The sequence below is a fragment of the Chrysemys picta genome, chromosome 3 (genome assembly GCF_011386835.1).
Source record: "Chrysemys picta bellii isolate R12L10 chromosome 3, ASM1138683v2, whole genome shotgun sequence".
NCBI classification, from domain to species: domain Eukaryota; kingdom Metazoa; phylum Chordata; order Testudines; family Emydidae; genus Chrysemys; species Chrysemys picta.
In genome coordinates this window covers 121,300,619-121,314,722 of record NC_088793.1, presented here as the reverse complement: position 1 = coordinate 121,314,722, position 14,104 = coordinate 121,300,619, and the positions used below count along the sequence as shown (strand labels likewise).

At 40.9% G+C, this 14,104-nt stretch overlaps 2 protein-coding genes across 4 annotated transcripts in view; both read left to right on the top strand.

The window, feature by feature from the left end:
• PRKN (parkin RBR E3 ubiquitin protein ligase) overlaps positions 1–9,776 on the top strand; it is a 1,174,462-nt gene extending 1,164,686 nt beyond the window's left edge. For all 3 annotated transcript variants that reach the window (XM_065590384.1, XM_065590382.1, XM_065590383.1), the window contains 2 exons: positions 1,083–1,200; positions 8,540–9,776. In XM_065590384.1, coding sequence (XP_065446456.1) covers positions 1,083–1,200; positions 8,540–8,649 — 228 coding nt within the window. In that variant the 3' untranslated portion in view covers positions 8,650–9,776. The remainder of the gene's footprint in view (positions 1–1,082; positions 1,201–8,539) is intronic.
• Positions 9,777–12,248: 2,472 nt separating this feature from the next.
• AGPAT4 (1-acylglycerol-3-phosphate O-acyltransferase 4) overlaps positions 12,249–14,104 on the top strand; it is a 183,453-nt gene continuing 181,597 nt past the window's right edge. The window contains exon 1 of the mRNA XM_065590394.1: positions 12,249–13,114. The gene's annotated coding sequence lies outside the window, so the exon portion shown is untranslated. The remainder of the gene's footprint in view (positions 13,115–14,104) is intronic.

Genomic DNA, 14,104 nt, shown 5'->3' with positions numbered 1-14,104 from the left:
TTCACTGGAGAGGAGAGACAGGAAGTTTATCAAGAGACCAAGAAGCTTGTCTCATTGCAGGAGAAAAATTTTACGCTGGTTTCGTCAGGTACACAGACATCATCGCCAGAGGAGACAAAATGATCATATACAGAGTTTGAGGATTTGGATAGCGAGTGTGAAAGTGACAATGATGAAGTGTCAAAGTATATCACCCTGAAACTGACAAAGAATGAAGATGTGCAACTGTTGGAGTAGTGGAGACAACACAAGTACAACTTTCCTCTGCTCAGTCGAGTTGCACGGTCTGTGCATTCCATCCCTGCATCCAGTGCACCCTCCAAGAGAGCCTTCTCAGTCTCTGGTTACACAATTAATGAGACTCATACTTCACTTAAGCCAGAAACTGTAGATGTTTTTACACAGTAATATTTCAAAGGAAATTAGCTATCTATTTTCCAAACCTTGAACTATAGAAGTTATTTATTGATATTACCACCCATTTTGTTCTTGTATCATGATTTTAGGTCAGAGATAGCTAAGGCTTTCTCAAGTAGGGCACCTGTGTAGATTAGGTAATTTTATATCAATCAGAAATAGGACAAACATGGGAGTCACTTTTAATGCATGCTCCATGGTGACTCTTGATATCAACATTGCACTATTTGGAGGAATCTTTTCTGTCTTTATTCTTGATCAGTTTCTTATTATTTCCTCTCCAGTATTCTTGTGCCTGTTCTCTAACCTTTATTAGGGTAGCTTGTGCACGTAACCAGAAATATAATGTATGTGAATAAAATCTAGAACTCAAAAACAATGGAACATGCTTCATTTTGCAAAGCAGAGGCAAATAGCTTCCTGTATAGGGACTGAGCTATCTCCATCCTGCAACTGTACTGTACATGACACAACAGTTTTCCACCATCTTAATATTTTTCTCTGTCATACCAAAATGGGTTAAATTGTGAGGCAGCAGGGGCAGGATTCCAGCAGACTTCAGTTTTACTGAACTTTCAGACCCTCCTGTCTGTATCACTCTAGTAAATAGCCCCAACCGTGCTACAGATCTTGATTCACTGGCTATATTGCTTCTGTTTTTGCAGGGATATGTGATTGATGAGCATGCAGCCATGCAAGCACGATGGGAAGAGGCATCCAGAGAAACAATCAAGAAAACAACCAAACCATGTCCTAGTTGCCATGTACCAGTAGAAAAAAATGGTGAGTTTATTCGAGAGTAACTAACACTTGCAGTAACCTCCCTTTTAAAAATTAATTTTACAGTACAAATATCAATGTGTATATAGCCATGTGAGAGAGAGAGGCACAAAAGGAGCCTAGTCTTCCCTGAAATACTGTTTCTGAATCACTTAGAATATCACCTTCCATGCAAGGATCACAAAGTGCTTTAAAACCATTGATTAAGCCTCAGAAGACTCTTGTGACTAGGTAGGCAGGTATTATCTGTTTTATAGACCGGGGAAATGAGGCTCAGAGAGCCTTAAGTGATCTGCCCAAAATCAAACACTGAGTCAGTGGAAGAATCAAGAGTCCTGATAACCAGTTCCCTGAGCAAATCACTAGTTGTGCATGTTTGAAGAGAAGCAAACATTGACACTAGTGTGAGGTAAGTGGGCACAGAGAGGGATGAACAGACACAAGACCAGGATGTAACCCAAAGAATTAATGTGAATTACTCCGGAGTGACTATTTTTTCTCATAACATTTGTACTACAAACTATACTGAGGTATTTACCACAACCTAACTGAATGACGACATAGTGTTATGAGCTGGGATAAACCTTGTAGGTGAATATAAAACCTCATTGAAATTGATGTGTGCATACACCTTTCACTTACAAAAATAATTGTGAGATAGTTAAAGAAGGGAACAGGCTGTTGAGCTTTTCCAGCCCTGAAGAGTAGGCTGGTAGCCTGCAGAGGCCCTGCCCTTGTAGAAGGAGGGTGTGACTCCCCTAAGCTAAAAGGGGGAAAAGACTGAAACTTGCACTGGAGACCCAGTGAACTCTGAAGTGGACTGTGATACTCCCAGGGCCCTGAGAAGTAAGAGAGGCCCTGATCCTGACAAAAACTGCCTACAAGGTGTTTTTCCTTTCTTTTTCTTCATACCATCACCTAACATTGATTGCTGACTGGGAGCTGTTTTGTTGTTTTATCTGGGACCTTGAGAGCAGAAGAAAGGGCCAAGAGGCCTCAGCTGGAGGGTTGAGTGTTGGCCCACTAGCAAGACACTCCCCTGCAGCACCCACTGGGGGATAATTGGACCCACATGTGTGCGCTCCCCACAAAGTTCCTACAACAAGACCTGTTAAAGTCCACCCAGGAGTTTTGGATTGTGTGGCTGCAAGGGTTTTTGCTGAATATTGGGGGAGGGGGTTGTTTGTTTTCGGCAGGAGGGAGGAAGGCAGGCAGAACCCAGAAATAGAGAATAGACAAGAACAGAGAAGGCAGGAGACAGAAGTAAACAGGAAGAAAGCCAAACAATGGCCAGTAAGCGCTGTGACACCCTAGAAAAAGCTAAAGTGAGAACTTTAAGTCTAGTGTTGGCTACAGAGGCTTGAGGCTGTAAGTTAAGAAACTGCTTTTTTTGTTCTTGGTGACCTATGCACTCAGAGACACAATACTTTTAAATAAACAAGATTGCATCAAAGAAAATACCAGACTCCATCAATTTCTGCTTCCAGCAGGAACATCTCCAGAGCCCTGAACTTTGCTGAGCTGCTCGGTTCAAAAAAGGAGCAACAATATGAATATTAATTACTACTGCTGCTGCTAATTGATTACACCAGTTATTCACACAGGGCTTTACCGTCACAGAGTAAGACATGTTGCCGACCCCAAGAAGCTAAGGCTTCAGATAGGAAAAGGAGTGGAGAGATTATTAGAAAGGAAGTAGGAAGAAGGGGATTTGAAGAAGGAATACATAAGGCACTTGGCAGATGGAAAGTGGGAGACTTATCCAAGCACAAAGAGTGGCAGGAATGAAAGCACGAAATCAAGAGTGGGAAAGGGGGATAGGACTTGGAGGAGTGTTGTGAGCCAGTAGGAGGAAGAGGGCAAAGAGGTAAGAAGATGATTTAATTATTTAGAGCCTTAAAAATTTGTCTTAAAAATACAGCTCTTGAATAGGTGTAGAAAAGACAGAAATCATCACCATAAAGTTAGTGGCCACACTGGGAGCAGTGCTGAGGTCATGACCTTCTCATGGCCACTGTGTGCAACAGAATCTCTGTTTTAATCTACAGAAAACTACATGTTCTTTTCTCTACCAGATGCAGGAAGAACATATTTGTATTACTCCCACTAACGGGTATGGACATTGCTTGCATACACCACTCAGCTCAAGAAGAGAATAGACCACATATTTTTTCTGTGCATTACTGTAAAGAGAATTGTTACACAAACTGTCTATAAACAGGACAGAACTATCCCTTGTTTGTAACCCAACCCATGTCAAGGCCAAGGGGTGTGACAGAATGCAAAATCCCCAAGAAATAGTAGCAAGTTAGGAATTCTTAGTGTACTGGAACTGAGCCGTGAAGTATAAAAAGGTGCTGTGCTTGCTTCATCCTCTGATAACTGGTACAGTACGTTCCAGCTTCTGTGCTGATATTTGCTGACTGCTTGCAACCCATTGTTCCCAGTGTAATGTTACCCATAATCTACAGATTTATATTTTGGTCAAGTTTTTCTTGGTACAAAATCAAAAGGCTGCTAATGCATCCTTTAACAGTACAGCCTTGTTTAGTACATTCTGTTTTATCATGTATCGATGTAAGGAATCATTGATGTTAAAAAATAAAGTGAGATTCCAGCAGAACTCTACACTTTATTTTGTTCTGCTTCAAATTACTTTGTTGGAAAATGTAACCATTTTGTCAGAAGAAATTTCTTACATTTCTCTACAATATATGAATGAGGAATATCCAAACTACCACCTACAAATTAGATGTTTCCCTACTGGCTAGTGAAAGCCAGAAAATGACAGTGTCCACTGCTAACAGAAATGATCAGTGCCTCCCTCTGAGAAGCAAACGTATCAGTCTTCCTAAAAAATGGAATAATCTGTCTAATTCTTTAAAAAAAAAAAAAATCTGATACCTCCTCAGCAGGACTGGCTGCTGTGATCACATCATCCCTGTGCTCAAATCCCTCCACTTGCTCCAGCCCCACTTCCATTATCAGTTGAAGGCCTTGGTCTTTATCTGCAAAGCCATCAACAGGTCAAGATCCAGCTCCATCAGTTCAATCCACAACCTGTCAAAACAGATGCAGTCCTCTGGGACAATTAGCTTTATAGAGCACAGGATCAAATGCTTTTGAGCTGAGAAACAAAGCTGTGACTGGGATCCCAGGGGAGCCTGCTGAGGTCACTCAATTAGGGTGAACTGCAAAGCACGGGGCAGGCAATACCCAAAGCTAGTGGATATTCCAATACTTAGATTTACCAAGCCAACACAAAACAGCTTCTGGTATACCTCACTGGTTACTCAGAAATCAATAACACAGTTCCCTTAAAGTAACGCAGCCTCAGGCCTATATCTAGTCACCCAAATCAGATATGATGAGGATTAATGAAAATCTTATTAATCATATAAAAGAAAAGGTTCTACCAATCCCAAAGGATCGGACACATTACCTCCCAGGTTAATGAATATTCCAGGTCTTACCCAAATACACGCTTACAGCCAATTCTTATTAACTAAACTAAAATTTATTTAAAAAGAAAAGAGAGAGAGAGTATGGTTAAAAGATCAATATACATACAGACATGAGTTCAATTCTTGAGGTTCAGATTCATAGCAGAGATGGTGAGCTTTATAGTTGCAAAGAGTTTTTAGAATTTAGTCCATAGGTTATAGTCCAATGTCCAATATCATATTAGGGTGTTCCAGCTTAACTGGGATCTCAATCTTGTGACTCAAACTTCCCCTGATGAAGCTTAAGCATATTTGAGGTGACAGGATCAGGATCCAAGGCTCTTTTATACCATTTTCTAGCAGCCGTACAGTCCTGGGTAAACAGTAGGCTTTTGATGTAACCTTCTGTTTCCTGAGCACCACCAGTAATTAATTACACAAATTAACATAGGGCAATTTATCCATTAGGCAGTCTATCACAAACTTCAAAGAGGCATATAGACAATGACATTATTTCACCCAAGATTCAGCTAAATGTTAATATTCCCTTTTGATCTCTGAATTAATAGTTATAGTGACAGAGAGGAACTGTCTGTTTATATGTCGATCATTTATGAGTACACTCAGACAATTAGTACACTTCTAAGTTCTAACAATATAGGTTTGCATTTCAAAGTTCATCGAACATTGACTGGCCCTAATTACCATTCACATACCTTTCTAACATGACTTTAAAGGTTGGCTTTGGGTCATTCAGCCTGCAAGTTGTTTAATACATGCCAGAAAGGGTTATACTTTGTATAAGATTCATTGCAAATATATAACAGTGGTAGCAATAATGATTTGCATGGTTATATTTTAATTAGACAAAGTCACAAAAGCATTTTGAGTCAAAGGGGTTCTGCTATGGAATGAGCTTCCAGAGGAGATTAGTCCAATGTGGAGCTAGATCATCTTCAAGGTGTGCTGTAAGACTCTCCTATTTAATAAAGCTTTTCCACCATAACTGGGATGATTTATAGCAATCTATATATAACACTCATAGAGGATAGACACACACCACAAGCAACGACTCCTATAGCTCAGAATGAGGAAGAGCAGAAGACTACCTGGAGTCTATTAAGAACCTCATTATCTAAAATACTGTATCTCAAAAGTGCTTAGATACTACAGTGATGGGCATGATAAGAAACCCTAAGATAAATAGAATACCATCAGACACTGAAAAAAAAAATCAAAATAGTGTATGTTCTTCTAGGCCAGTGGTTCTCAAACTTGGGCCGTCGCTTGTTCAGGGAAAGCCCCTGGCAGGCCGGGCTGGTTTGTTTACCTGCCGTGTCCGCAGGTTCAGCCGATTGTGGCTCCCACTGGCCGTGGTTCGCCACTCCCTGAACAAGCGGCTGCCCAAGTTTGAGAACCACTGTTCTAGGCACTGTCAACTCTCACTTGTCTACACTTTGAACTGTATTCTTTCTTTCCACAGCAGTGATTTCAGATTGTCAGTTTATTTAAACGAAACCATGAGTCTTTAGTCTACCCTTTTAATTTTATCCATCATCTCTGTTCAGTGTTTATCCCTCACCATTGTACTTACACACACAACCTTACACAGCTGTGTGTTGAAATCAGGAAACCCCCACATGCAGGATCTACAGACCTGGCAAGTGGAAACCTCACTGTTAAAGCTGGTCAGTAAAAGTTTGATGGAATAGTTTTCCACTCAAAAATACAGTTTGGTTGAAATCAAAAACACTTTCTTTTCTGGGGAAAAAAAAATCCAAGCTACCACCTACAAATTAGATCCATTTTGACATTGTCAGAACAAACGTTTTTTATTTCCTTTTTGACTTTTCATTTCAGATTTTATTACTTGGTTGTGATTTATAAAATAAGAAAATCAAAAATGAATTGTTTTGATTTTATTTGAACAAAATGTTTCGATCAGTCCAAAATGAATGTTTTTCTGGAATTTTCTTTTGTGGAGAATTTCACAATGTTTGGGTTTCATTTTGAATTGGCATGAAAACAAGATTTAGAATCTTGAAATCTTCCACGTAATAAAATGTTCATTCTTTGTACATCTCTACTCGCAGGTGATTAGCCTGTAGAATTGTAGGTTTTCCTGAAAGAATAATACTAGTACAGTTTGTCAGAGTTAGACTCAGGACTCCTAGTTTGTCAGACCACTCTGTTTTATTAGCACAGCGCTCTGCTAATACATTCAGATAATGTGAGCCCCCATGCAAGATTCAAACAGTCTTATTTATACAGATAAAAGGGTGCGAACTAAACAAAGGGACAGAGAGAGCAAAATTGTAAAATTTGCCTGGGGCACAATATGCATCTCCTGCTTCCTTATTAACTCTTATCGATCTAAGGCTAATGCTTCACCAATCGCCCTTAATTGGAGCAATCGATTAACAGTTAATGTCTGCTTTCCTGACATCTGGATTGCAGCATTTCTCATTTCTACTTAAAGATACATACAGCATTCTTTAATTCATTCTATTTCTTTCATATAATTCATTTCACTTTCACAATTTTTTGCTATTAAATATAAACAAGGATAAAAATATCCAGTTCTCTGTAGACATCCTAATTACCCAATTTGTCTTAAAATGTGTCACATCGGTAAGGGTAATATACCTATCAACACAATAGGCATCTAAATACAAAAGTTTGCATAGTCTTTGGCTCTTCTGTGTTTACAAGAGATTATATTAGCCATCTGGAGTTTAATCTATGTATAATTCCAGTGTAAGAAAGAGATCATGATTTATTGTCATGACTTTTATTTTCAGCATTTGTTTAGATTGTACATTTATGCTTGAGTTAGGAGATTTCATTTTATAGTTGACATAGTTACCATTTGGGCTGGTCTACACTGGGGTGGGGGATTGATCCAAGATACACAACTTCAGCTACTTGCGTAGCTGAAGTCGAAGTATCTTGGATCGAATTACCTGGGGTCCACACGGCGTGGGATCGACGGCCGCAGCTCCCCCATCAACTGCACTACCGCCGCTCGCTCTGGTGGAGTTCCAGAGTCGACGGTGAGCGCGTTCGGGGATCAATATATCGCGTCTTAACGAGATGTGATATATCGATCCCGGATAAATCGATTGCTACCTGCCGATACGGCAGGTAGTGAAGACGTACCCTTTGACATGCATTGCTTTAATGACCATTGGCTACTTTTAATGTATAGCCATTTAAAAAAAACATGATTAAAGGCAGAGACATGGAGATTAAGTTACTCAAAGTACAGGGGAATGCAAAACACTTAACAAAAAACATAGGAAACATACCAACATGATTAAAAGAATCCTCCAGATATAAAGAATGCCATTCAGCTTTAACTGCTAGTGGCATTTTGAGATAAATATCAATCCATCACTAAAATCTGGATATCTGGATGTATTCTGTTTGCAATTTCACAGCTGTTAAATCCAAACTCCGGTTAAGAACTGAATTTTAATCCACTCTTATCAGCTCCTCATCTAGTTGTGAGCTATTTCGAAGGACCAGATTTCACTTAGTCCTTACATGATTAGTTGAGGAGGTTACAAGAATCCTTCTGTCCTCCTCAATACCTTGCACAGTCTCTTTAAGGGTCAGGCAGAGCTGCAGTCCTTACTCCTCCAACCTGTGGAGCATGACCAGCTTGCAGAGAGGAGCAAGCCACATCCAACAAAGGGGTATAGTGACAGGTATTGGAGCGCTCCAGGAAGGGATTCAGCAGTCCTGCACCACCCCTTACTCCATAGATGAGCTTAATGGGCATAATCTACTACTTAGAAATGAATTTCAAGGACCCTGGGTTAACAGGCTTATACACATTCTCCTTACATTGTTTGCTAAGCCCCAAAGACAGTTCTGTCTTCTTTGCTTTTTTGCAGGTGGATGCATGCACATGAAATGTCCCCAAGCTCAATGCAGATTTGAATGGTGCTGGAACTGTGGTTTGGAGTGGAACAGGACCTGCATGGGAGACCACTGGTTTGACTAATAGTTCAGTAGTGCTAAGAACAGCCAACCACTTGATTGTTGTCTGGGTCAAATCCTGAACTTATTGCTTAGGTATAACTCCCATTGGCTTCTGGATCAAGAAGTTCAGAATCAGGCCTACTGTTTGTTTGTTTATTTCCTTGTATATCAGAGCACACTAAAAAATAAGCTAAGGTAATCTTAAGAGTTTTAAACCCACAAAGGCAGGAGAAATTCAGGCGGCCAGACTCACTAGTGCTGGCACAGGAGGGGTAAATTACATCTCCCTGCACCAGGGCACCCTACTGGTATATAGGGCAGGCAACGTCACCACCAGCAACTCTCCTTGGGTTTCTGTTCTTTCAGTTATGATCAGGGCTCCATAAATCTCACTGGCAAAAGCAGCAATGGGGGTATGCACTGAATCAGAGCTGCCCTTTCTCAGTTAGCACAATCCAATTTGGGGGAAATTCTGGCTCTTTACATCTCCCCTAGTGAAAGGGAGACTGTGGCAATTTTCTGCCTTTGCAGTCTTCTTCCCTGACAGATTATCAGCTGGGGCCCTGACTCTGACCCAGAGTCTTAGTAGAAACAGCAGACTTAGACATCCTAGTTGTGCCTGTATATTTGAAACATATGTTATGAAAAATCACTCAATATATTCCGTACAGATTCATATCATATGCAGCTTTTACAGGATTAGTAAAAGATGCAGTTTCAGCCTTAACTCTGAATGTATTTGCTGTGCTGGCTGCAAGTCAGAGTAATGGTGTTATATGAGTGAGATTCCTGAGATTTTGTTTCTTTTGTTTTGCTTACCGCAATATTTTTGGCATGATATTGGGGCAGCTTCTTGGGGCTTATTATCACAATGGTGGTTCTGTGGAGATTTATTAGGATTTGGGTGTAATTATGAAAATGTGTTCACTGCATAAACAATCAAGGCACCTGCATTCATTTTGGTGAGTGCATGTTAATAGGCGTGCACCAGGTATTTGCCACACCTCAAAATCTGAACATCCTTCCTATCTCACCTGCTTTAAACTGTTTTGGTTTGTGTGTTTTTTTTAAATACCAAAAGGCCGGTCATAGGCTATGTAAAGATTTGCACAGCTCAAATTACAAAAGAAGAATAAAGCAGTTGAAATGAGTGGACTTTTGTGCTCCTTATTGTACTTTCTGCACTTGAATATAATATAAATGAGTAAAAAGATTTTGGACCTGATCCTTAACTGGTGTAGATTGTTGATTTATACTAGTTGAGAATCTGGCGCTTTGATTAAGAACTTCTTTATTAGAAGAAAATAAATTCTAGGGCTAAGAACTTCATGATCCAAGTCTGAATAATTGGATTTGTTTGTTTGTTTGTTTGCTTTATGGCATCTGAAAATAAGTGTTACTGTTATCAATCCAGGTAGATCCAGGGAGCATGGGCTTCCTACTTGATCATCACTTTGAGGAAACACATGAGAGCATTCAGTCATCTCTGGGGGTCATTACATAAAAAGTATATTGGGGATGATAAAACTGAGTAAATGTAGAGAATAGAAAGAGAGAAAAGGCACAGAGGAGCAGAAAGTGTGAGGAAAGGAAAGAAGAGAATGTTTAAGAAAAGAGAACAAAAGGTTAATTGTTTAAGATCCATTGTCCACCAGGGCTCTGGAGAACCAAAATGTACATGAAACTGGCTGCATTAAAGTTTGGATTGCAGTAGTGTAATGCAGCCTAGCACATTCAAAATGTATCGTCTTAATGGGGTATTTTATTATTCAGATCTCTATTCCTTGATTTGATTTCATGCACTAGGGTATATTTTGTAATTAACATGGCCTTTTGTCAACTGGCTAGCGATAATCACACTGCATCCAACAAAAGTAATGCTTATTTTTATGCAGCATGACTTGGGAAGTCATCATTACAGTGCTTAATTTGTGCCAGGGCTGAGCCCCAGCACCTCTAGGTTTGGCAGTTCATAGCCCCGGCACCTCTGGTGTCCGGCTTCATGCGTCAGTTATGAAAGGAAAAAAAAAGTTGCTTGAGCCCCAGTACCTCTTTCAGTACAAATTCAGCCCTGCGTCGCTATATTTCATATCAACAAATATTTGGATCAAGCTGAGGCCCAACTCTCTTTCCCACATTTACTTAACATATTTCTTACAGAGGAAAGACAATGTGGCTATAAAGTGAGTTTCACCGGGATAGCACTATCCCTCGAGGGTTAATGTTTCAGTTATAATGCATCGAAATATGTAGTTTATGGCTCTGATTCAAATTCTATTGCAGTCAGTGGGCTTCGGAGCAGCCTCTATAGTTATTTTGGGGATCCCAGTAGAGTAGGGTGACCAGACAGCAAGTGTGAAAAATCGGGACAGGGGATGGGGGGGGTATAGAATCATAGAATATCAGGGTTGGAAGGGACCTCAGGAGGTCATCTAGTCCAACCCCCTGCTCAAAGCAGGACCAACACCAACTAAATCATCCCACCCAGGGCTTTGTCAAGCCGGGCCTTAAAAACCTCCAAGGACGGAGATTCCACCACCTCCCTAGGTAACCCATTCCAGTGCTTCACCACCCTCCTAGTGAAATAGTGTTTCCTAATATCCAACCTAGACCTCCCCCACTGCAACTTGAGACCATTGCTCCTTGTTCTGTCAGGTAATAGGAGCCTATCTAAGAAAAAGACCCCAAAATCGGGACTGTCCCTATAAAATTGGGACATCTGGTCACCCTACAGTAGAGGAAGTTTCTGAGTAATAAGATTAGAAACAGACTTGTCAGAGGTTTGGGATTATGAACATTTGTCCAAGATATAATCGGGGGAGAAAGGACGATTAAAGAAAGGGGTACAGGATTTGTGCTGCATCATTTGTTTTCAAGGCCCGACTCTGTAACTGTTCCCCACATGTAACTCTCATTGAAATCAATAAGCCTTATGCACATATCGCAACTGCAGAATTAGGCTCTAGGGACCATATTCTGCTTGCCTTCCTCACTTGGAGGTTTTTAAGAACAGGTTAGACAAACACCTGTCAAAGATGGTTTAGGTGTCCTTAATCCTGGCTCAGTGCAGGGGACTGGACCTCTTGAGTTCCTTTCCAGCCCTACATTACTGTGATTCTATTTTCTTGAGACTACTGTTTCCTTGGCCCTTGGTGGAGTCTGGAACTGAGATGTTTCTGAGGAGGGCTGATTCAGGCAGTGTTTCTGTCCTCATAAGTGTCTCATATCTCTTGGTCTCTGCCCTGGCATTTTCCATGTAGTCCTTTCAGGCAACATACGTGGTCTTATAGGTGCCGGCTTCCTCATTTCCCTGTGGGTACTCAACCCTCATCCTGCCCCAGGCCCTGCTCCCACTCCATCTATTCCCCCAAGGCCCCACCTCCACCCTGCCTCTTCCTGCTTCACCCCTGCCCTGCCTCTTCTTACCCCATTACGCCCCTTCCCCCCAGCATTCCCCCTCCACCCCCTGCGTCTCTTGCACGCTGCTGAAAGCTGATCTACAGCAGGTGGGAGGCGCTGGGAGGGAGTGGAGGAGCTGATTGGGGCCCGCTGGCAGGTGGGAGGCATTGGGACGGAGGGGGAGGAACTGACTGGGGCCAGCCGGTGAGCGGGAGGCACTGGAGGGGGGAGAAAGAAGAGCTGGTCTGCGGGGCTGCCGGTGGATGCTGAGCACCCACTATTTTTTCCATGGGTGCTCCAGCCCTGGAGTTGGTGCTTATGCATGGTCTTGTATTAGCAGCAGGCTCAGGATTTTGCCAAGGATAAGAGCTCTGGCTGGGCACACTCTTCCCCTTTGAAACTCCCTCTCTGACTCTCCAAAACTTCTGTGCTGCTTTTCCTCAGCCTTTTATTCCCCCTACTCTGGCGGGGGAGTACCTGTTTTCTGATTTATTCAAAAGGTGTCTGGTGACCTTTCTGGCCTCTATTTTGTACTTTGCAAAGAAATTACTTTTTTGTTGCTCTGGCACTTGGGATTAAAGCCATTACTTCAATCAGAAGGCTTTCAGGCCATTTTCCCTTCTGGAGTCCCTGTTGCAAGTGGGACAGGATTTCTATGAGCCTCCTTGACTCTATGGTGCCTTCACTCTACACTGGTTATATGAACCATCTTGATTGTCAGGACTGAAATACCAAACACCAGGTAGGTTACCCAGAAAATCGCATCTTTAAATATACAGACTTTTGCTAAAACAGACTATTCTATACAGCATTGTTTCCTGAAGTGTGGGCTGTACCCCCAGTAAGGGGGAGGGGAGTCTGGACAGATCGCTTAGTTGTTCTCAAGAGTGTCAGCTTTTATTTTATTTTTTAAAAGTAAGTGTCTATCTGTTATGGTTGCAAAGAAAATCTTCAAAACAAGAAGTTCAACTGATGCAGAGAAGCTGCCTGAATTTGCAGAGAGCCTGGAAAAATTACTCCGAGGTGAAAACTTCTCCATTCATTTCAGTGGATGCTAACTCAGATTCTAGGAGGGATACACTTTAAAGGTGAGCACTATTAACTATTTCATTGTTAATTAAAGCATGAGAGGAAGTATCATATTGTAGATCAACCTTAACATTTTCCACAATGGGGAAAGATGCTAAGAATTATCTGAGGTAGGTGGGGAAGCAGACGTGATTTCATTTCCCTGAAAGGGGGATTCAGCTTTCAAAAGTTTGGGAACCCTGTTGTAAAGGGATACTATTAACCGTTGTTTTCCTGACCTGCTGTGAGACCCTCCACTCCCTGCACCTCACTTTTCCCATCTGTCAAAGGGGAATAATTATATTACCCACCCTTTGTAAAGTGCTTTTAAAATCCACAACAAAAATAAATATATATAAATGCCAAATATTGTTTTTTAAATTCATTTTCAATATTATTCTAACTCACTAACCTTCTCACCCTTCCAATATTTTCAAATATTTGGAAATCAACTTAAGTGTTTGGGCAAAATTATTTACATGTTATGTGCATTTTTTTAAAAAAACATTAAAAGTACAATTCATTACAAATATTATTTTCAGTGAACAGATGTTCAATTTGGATTAAAACTGCAATCACTCATCTTATTTTTAGACTAAGTACTCTTCAAACCTGACACTGCTATTCTGAAGCTTGAACATCATTGAAAGGAAGTAGAGTGGAGAATTGCGTATGTCAGATTTTTTTTTTTTGGATTTGCTCATAATAACAAAGTGATTTTTAACAACTATCCATCTATCTCAGACTTTGTAACCCATACATTACTTTAAGATGTACTGTGGGAAATGATAATTATATAATCCTATATGAACATATAGTACACCTCTACCCCGATATAACGCTGTCCTCGGGAGCCAAAAAATCTTACTGCATTATAGGTGAAACCGCGTTATATTGAACTTGCTTTGATCTGCCAGAGCGCACAGCCCCGCCCCCCTGGAGCACTGCTTTATCTCGTTATATCCGAATTCATGTTATATTGGGTCGCGTTATATCAGGGTAGAGGTGTA